Source organism: Etheostoma spectabile, chromosome 21, assembly GCF_008692095.1.
Source record: "Etheostoma spectabile isolate EspeVRDwgs_2016 chromosome 21, UIUC_Espe_1.0, whole genome shotgun sequence".
Classification (NCBI taxonomy): Eukaryota; Metazoa; Chordata; class Actinopteri; order Perciformes; family Percidae; genus Etheostoma; species Etheostoma spectabile.
Window position 1 is genome coordinate 18406937 of NC_045753.1, and position 7754 is coordinate 18414690.

At 39.3% G+C, this 7754-nt stretch overlaps 1 protein-coding gene across 3 annotated transcripts in view; it reads right to left on the reverse strand.

Annotated features, from left to right (window-relative positions):
* The window catches only part of afap1l2 (actin filament associated protein 1-like 2), a 35751-nt gene extending 30723 nt beyond the window's left edge, over window positions 1–5028 (reverse strand). For all 3 annotated transcript variants that reach the window (XR_004327195.1, XR_004327196.1, XM_032502030.1), the window contains exon 1: window positions 4824–5028. Coding sequence is in view for 1 of the 3 variants with exons in the window: in XM_032502030.1 (XP_032357921.1) it covers window positions 4824–4839 (16 nt within the window). In the remaining 2 variants the exon portion in view is untranslated. The remainder of the gene's footprint in view (window positions 1–4823) is intronic.
* Between the last annotated feature and the right edge of the window lie 2726 nt (window positions 5029–7754).

Below are 7754 nucleotides of genomic sequence, written 5' to 3' on the forward strand. Positions count from 1 at the left end.
TGTGTGTGTATATATAGTCTGTATAAAGTAACGTCAAAGATGTGGGTAGAGATAAAAAGAGCAGAATAAAAATAAATGTTTGAAAGATTATGCCACAATCTGCCATTTATACTGGTATTAATATAATAACAAATTACATTTCTTTAATTCTTTAAATTTCTGTAGCCTTAGTTTATTGGCAAATTAAATATGAAGCAGTAAGACAGATTGTATTACAGTTTTAAAGGACTGGGATGTTATTAATGTTAAAAGAAAACATTTTAAGAGAGTAGCAGGACAAAAGCCAAGCTTTTCTTAAATTGTGTAACATGGTGTCATAAATGGAAACTGAAAGTTAAAAATGTTATTTGTTAAAGCTCCTCTAATGTTCAATTATTAACAGTGGATCAAATGACTATGTGTAAAATGAACGTGGTGATAATCCCACAGGGAAATTGAACTCGGCAGTTTCCCTCAGCTCTAAGACGTGTTTTAGCCTTTTTGTTATTGCATCTAAAACAAGTTAATATCAAATCACATTAACTGATCTGTGCAGTGGAACATGCAGAAAAATGAAAGCTTGTTTTGCCAGGAAATTACAGTAATAGTGTGATTCCAGACTACTTGTTCCAAAATCAAACAACTCTGTAACTCTTTCACTCCAACTGGTTTCCTCACAAACACACACAGAGATGAAAAACCGGTCAGCCCTGGGCTATGGTGCAGAAGAGGCTCAGTGTGGTTCCGCCTCAGCCTACATCCCTTCCTCAATCTTCTTCTGTCCTTATGTTCCCTTGTGCCACAGTAGGACCCCACTAACAGTCAAAAGCATCATCCTCTAGATATTCTAAAGTGTGTGTGGTGTGTGTGTGGGGGGGGGGGCAATGCATGTGTATACCATGCAGATGAATTTGTAAGGAAAAGTGAAGCTTTACAAGTCTCCAGAGTCTTGGCTTGATGAGAAAGAAAGCGACAGACTAGAAGCAGATGCTGACAAATAAAAAACTAACTAGCAATGTCGCCTCAGAGTCATCCACATAAAAGCTTCCCTGCTAGTTATTATCCCACAGATAAGTGGCCAGGAGGGCTGCAGGGAAAGTAAGAACTAGTGAGTGTGCACATGTGTGTGATTACAAGAGAGTAAGCTCCTGTTCTAAAGACCATTTTCTTCAAAAGAGTACCTGGTGAGGAAATAAAAACACATTGTGATCCAGAGCTGCTGAATCCAATAAACAAAGCCACGTTTCATGTGTTGTAAATGAACAGGAGCGAGACCCAGAGGGTGAAAAAGGGCCAAACTCACATGGAGCACTGCACTGCCACAGATCAGGAAGACCGTCTTTCTTTTCATCATTTTTATAGCCCAGTCTAGCTTCCTGAATAACTCACACTCGACTCACTCCCCCCATTGGCAAGTACAGCCCATGACACACACACACACACACACACACACACACACACACACACACACACACACACACACACACACACACACACACACACGCACGCACACACACACACACAAACATACACCAGCCAGCCCTGATGGCATTTCTTAGCCTGCCTCTTCTGAGCTTATGGGAGGTCAAACCAACTTAACCAACTGACTCTGTCACACGCTGTCATACTGCACTGAAATGCACATTTGAAACTCTAAATTTCAACTGATAATACTCAAACTGAACTTTATTTTGACAGAGACTCATTTTGATTGACATGTAGTTCACAGAGTGTAAGCTTTTTAAAACACCAGCTCTAAAAGCGCTGCCAGTATGGAATACACATGCTAATAAAAGTGAAAATAACTTTTCAGTAACAACTGCTTTTTGACACTACATAAAATAAGACAGTGCACACAAACATTTTATAGTTTAAAACCGTAACTATAGAAATGGTGCTACTGATGGTTGGAAACTGTATTGTGTGAAGGTTCTAATCCAATACAAACCTTCCAAACTACAGGACACTATACAGATAGGAAACCATTTTATTGTGGGTCAATTACCAATTGGAACACAACAGTCAGTCTGTCTGCATTTCTCTTATATTTTATTTTGGCAGTAATCTCAGAATCAGATTATTATTGGAGAAGACGCTGGAGGCAAGAAAATAAGCCGTCATCAAAGTCCCCATCACTGTTTATCTGAGCGAAACCCAGCTGCAAAGAATGTGTACAGTGAATTCAACACAGACATGCTTTACCCAGAAACTGGTGGGATTAATGATAACACGGAAAGCAAAACCAGCAAGGGCATGAGATGGAAGGCGCTGATTGACAAGTAAAGGAAGATAATAAATACTGGAAAGGATCTGCTAAAACAATAAACAAACATTTCCATTCCCTTTATGTGGATATTTAGGGAAATTACACTTTTAATTATTATGTAGCATTAATACTAATGCTGGAATTAGCCAATGAGCCAATAATCACATTGAAAAATGCTCCAATTATTTCTTTGCTGAGCTGCTCTAAGTCCTCTGCTGCAAAAAATGATCCTCAAACATGTCTTATCCCGGCCCAAAGGTCTTTCAAACCATACACAGCTCCAGGTGGTTTCAGTAATTTGATCCCTATCTTTGGCAAAAGGTGTGAGAATCAGAGACACAACCTGCTGAAAGTTGTTTCTTTGGAATGAAACCTGCATAAATCAGGTTTGAGAAAAACAGAGCATGTCGAGGATACTAAACAATGCCTCTCTTTGTCATTGGCTTCCTTGAATTTTCCCAGGTTTCCCTTCACTGTACAGTACCTCCTCCACTCGCTGCCTGTGGTTGTTATATCTAATTTAGTGGCCTGGTGTTGCTGCTTACAGCTGCCAAAAGAGTACACTCCAGTCCTTATTTCATCCCCACACACCGGCTCATTCTCTGCACAATGTCACTACCAGGTGTGGGATCCTTCCCTGCATCACTTCACCTGCCCTCTCCCTTTTTCTTATGAATTACATATTCATTACTTAGGTCTTTACATTCCCTGCAAAAATGTCTGGGGCTTATAATTGGAGCAACCATTCCCTAAGCGTTCAAAGCCTTATGAGTTAATTAGAAACAAATTAATGTTGTGATGATAACCTTCTTTTAAAATACAGTAACATGCCGTATAGGCATTCCAAATTAGCTTCAACAATCTAAAGTGTTAAGGATACAGTCAAGGGAAAAATGTAGCTCCCACGGTGGACAATCAATGTAATCTTATAAATTCTGAAACATGACATTACGTAAGATGCATCAATCGATGTATACTGATATTTTACACGTGATTAGGGCTGCAACTTTTTGTTATTATTCGTTATAGGAGCTGTTTTTTGTTAGGATTTTACTTTTCAGCCGGCTAAGGGTTTAATCTATTCTAGCCTATAAAATGTCAGAAAGAAGAACAAGTCCATTAAAATTACCAAGACGCAATAATATTCAATTTACAATCATATAACACAGAGATAACGCGCAACCTTCACATTTAAGAAGCTGGAACCCGAGAATATTGGACATTTTTGAATGTGAATTTGAATGTAAATGACTCAAACATGCAGATGTCTAATTCATTATTTCATTCATTGTGTCAGCTCAAAGTGTAACAGATAGATGAATAAACAAATTGCAACACTTTGCAACATCATTTATTTTGACAGAGTGTGGGAGTGAACAGACTGGACTGTCTGGTCAGCTGGAGAACAAGAATGCCGCAGCAAGAATTTCAAATTGTGTTGATGCCTTATAGGGTTCCATTTGTGCCAAAATTAAGTTGACATGCTTATAGTCTATGTGCCAATGTCTATGTCTATGTCTACTGGCTATGTCTATGTCTATGTGTCAATATGCCAATGTGCCAATGTCTATGTCTATGTGTCAATGTGTCAATGTCTATGCTTGCTGTTTGTGTATGTCTGTCTGTCTGTCTAAGTTAATTGCTCATATGACAAAACATTTGTCTGTGTCAACTCAACTTACTCCTGTTGTGTTGCAGATTATTTTCAAACACCTTGCCACAATAATAAGAGCAATCAGAATACCAGGAAAGTTGGCTAAACAGAATCTGGGTTTATTTTATTGGGCTACAGTATGGGTTAATTATAATATAATAACAACAGTATTGATAATGAATCTAATAGAAAAATAGTTTTCTATCTGACAGCAATGGGATGTGAACTGCATGGTCAATCACTTCAATGACAAACTCTTTGTTTATGTCAATCAGGAAGTATTAAACGGCCTCCCTCATTCCTCGTGGGTAAATGACCACAGGAATATGAGGAATGCTGTGAGAACAATGTTGCTGCTATTGCAATTCATCAGTGGCCACAGTGTAAACTATTTTATAGAGCCCACATGGATGGCAAGGCAGTTCTTCATATACACAGGGTGCGTTCAACTGCCCAGAGGCAGCTTACTAGTTTCATAAAGACAGTCTGTCTATTTTGGTGTGCTACCTATAACCCACCCGCAGAGGAAATTGAATCATCAGTATTAGTGGCAGGTGACCATGTCCAAACCAGTGTGTGAAACAATGCTTCCTTTCAGCACTGACCAACCACAGATCAAATCAAATGTAGATATGTCCATGGTGTTATTCCAAACCTTTTTTTTTTTTGGAAGCCAAAACATCAGATTAAGTGTCTTTCTATCCGGCTCTGGCAACATGCAAATTACTGTAATGCAGCCAACATCTGTATGTCCCAATTTGGTGTATAGAAGAAGAAAAAAACGTATCATTAAAAACGGTTGCATTAGATGTAAAGTCATTCTCATAAAGATGCATTGTCAGCGAGGACATGGAGACACTCGGGAAGTGAGCAGTTCATGTTTTTGACACAAAGTTTAGAAAAAAAAAAAAATCCTCGTTTTACCTTTGTGCTTCTCCATTCCCGTGCTGTTTCACTTTCGTGTCCCTTGCTTTCCTCCTCTCATAAAAACAAACGATCCCAAAAGTTTGCGGACGAGTCGCTCCCGTTTTCAGCAATAGCCGCTGAGTGGCTGGCTGCTGGCTTCAGACCAGACACACTGAGGTCTGACGGAACTACAGCGCTCTTCTTCCTAATCTAGTTTGGCCGCACCTCCTCCCGTATCAGCATCCACACCGCAGCTCGGTCATCCTCTCTTAAAGAATTAAGGGACCTCCAGGTGTCATTCAGAGACTCCCATGGGTCCCATGACAAAGCGTTGAAGAGTTTTCACTTTTCACTATCTACTTTTGTTATCTTCTAATCGGGTTCAATTTTTTTTGTCTTCTGCTATGAATCAACCCTTACATCTTGGTTAAAAACACATCTTTGATTGATGGTACTAAATAATTGTCAGATGTAAAGATTAGCCTAATTTTGAATAACATAATCATACATCATAACACATCAGGGGTATATAGTACGCCAGATCAGACAGTAACAGGAAACGGTGTCTGATGGAGGACAACACTTTGTACATGATAGGCTATAGATATCATTAACCATGTACAGTTAGTGGCTCGTGGAGCCTATTGCCTAGAATTCATTCACCCACCTCCGAGGGAGATTTTAGGAGGTGAATGTCACGCAGAGACACGCAACATGCTCCAGAAGATGATTAAAGCGCATGGAGTGCATCCGAGGGTTTTGTATAAAGGCCCCACTTGGCTGAGGTTTTCTGTTTTAACGTAGGATACAACAGGGCGCAGGCGCAATCAAGGCGACTACAGGGATGAGTAGCAGAAGTGCAACAGCAGAGCACCACTTGGTCACGGTTAGTTACTGTTGCACCACTCACGCCCTACATTAACGGAAGCTACAAAAAAAAAGCAAGTGGTCGTGCTGTGATGTCACCTGATGCTGGTTGATGATACACTCACTACAAGCTAACAGACAGCAGACAGGATGCTTTGTTTTTCATTCTGACAGGTGACATAGCCTTCATGTGACTTTTTAAAGCACATGTCTGTTAGATTCAAAGTGTCCCTCTGTAGGCCTGGGTAAGGATATGTGATTGGTTGATCACATCATGTCTGGGTGTCATGGTTTGTTACATTAGAGTGACAATTTTTAAAATAGCTAGTGTGGCCGCATTTGAAAAAAATGTCATATTATAAAACGGTTTGACAAATTGGATGTCTATACTAGAAAATGGGGAAAGTACCTGAGCTTTCTGGGGGGCTCCTAGAAAGCTTTGCGCCGGGGAGAGACATGTATGATGGGCTTTATGGTGTTGTCATTTATACATATGTTTATGTGGTCTACGTTTTATTGTCTATTTTGTTAGTATTTTGTTGGATGGTCTTGAATATTGTTGGTGCTGTGTCAGGAGGGAGGGAGGATCATGTTGCAAGTTGTTTGTTTTGCAGGAAAACAAAAAAAAAGAATTGTTAATCACAAAAAAAGTGACTTTTTTTTCCCTCCTGTTTTGTTTTTTACATTCAGGGTCACAGGGTGCTGCGGCTCCTAGCTCAATGGTCCGAACTGGCACCGTGAAGCAGTCACCAGCCACCAGGGTCAGACAAGTCAAGATCCAAACACAGCACAGCAGAGGCTGAGATCAGAAATGAGGACTTCCCTGATGTACAGTATTGTGAGTGCTTGCTGCTGAAATTTTGCAATAAATTGTGAGAAATTGAGGCTCTTCCCTGGATCTTTAATTTATCCAAATGCAAAACCTGCCTTTCTAGTCTCATGAGTTTAATGAGGAATTATCGTAAATAGTAAATTCACCAGAAGTTACGTTTCCTTGTCCTTCTCTCCGTGCCAAGATTTAAAGATCTCTGAAAAGACTTTTGAACTCATGCTATTTAAAAAACCAAACATCTATTGCTAGTATTTAGCGGCATTGCTAATTTTCAGTAATGCACTCTTCTGACAATCCTATGAGAATCTCTGTCCTTTCCCATGACTAGTTTGTCTGAACTTCAGAGAAGGTCTTGTTCAAATCTAGTGCTATATATTTTCCCAACTTTGATTTCAACTTGTACTGTCACAACCCAGTTTCTCCAAAGATACAAACATTGCCACGGGGGGACACTTATTGATACAATTTCATTTATGAGCATTGATGTTAATATATTTCCAGTGTACTGTATGTTTGTGCCTCTGCGTGTGAATATGAGCTACAAAAGCAGCATAGTACTCTGGACATTTTCTCATGTGAAAATACAATGATGTGAGTCAAACTAAACTCACTGTGATTTGTGTGTTGTCATGATTTTTCCCTATGCAGTAGCATAAACTCAGTGCTTGAAACTTGATGACACACAGAAACCCTTATGTGGATCAAAAATACATCAATTCATGAAAAAGCTTGAGTGAGAAGAATATTCTCAAGTTAATTGGTAGCCACCGAAGCCAATAATGTGAGCCTGCTCTGGGTTCTCTCTGAAGGTCTCAAAGATGCATTTTGAATAATCATCCTAAAGTCCTCATACCTCACACACCTTCTCAGCTAAATGTATCTGTATCAGTATCTGTTTTCAGGATGGTAAGCTGCCTCAAAAAGTTGGCACAGCTAGTTTTTTAATCTGAAGAAATGCTTGCTTTTGAGTCATCATTTATTGTGACAAATGCTGATACCATGTATTTTAAATACAGTGTGTGTCAAACTACTTTCCAAGGCTAAGCATTAACTTCCTTGCTCAATAATTTTGTTTTTGTTGTCACTTGAACAAATATTTTCACCTTCAACAATATACAATAATTATTCAGTTCTTAGCCTTGGAAGTGTGTTTATCAGTCTGAATTTCTGTTCAGACTTCACAGGTCAGTTAAAAGCCAAGGTCTGATGTCACGGTTCTTTTTGTTGTTTTTTACACTTTATCGCATAGC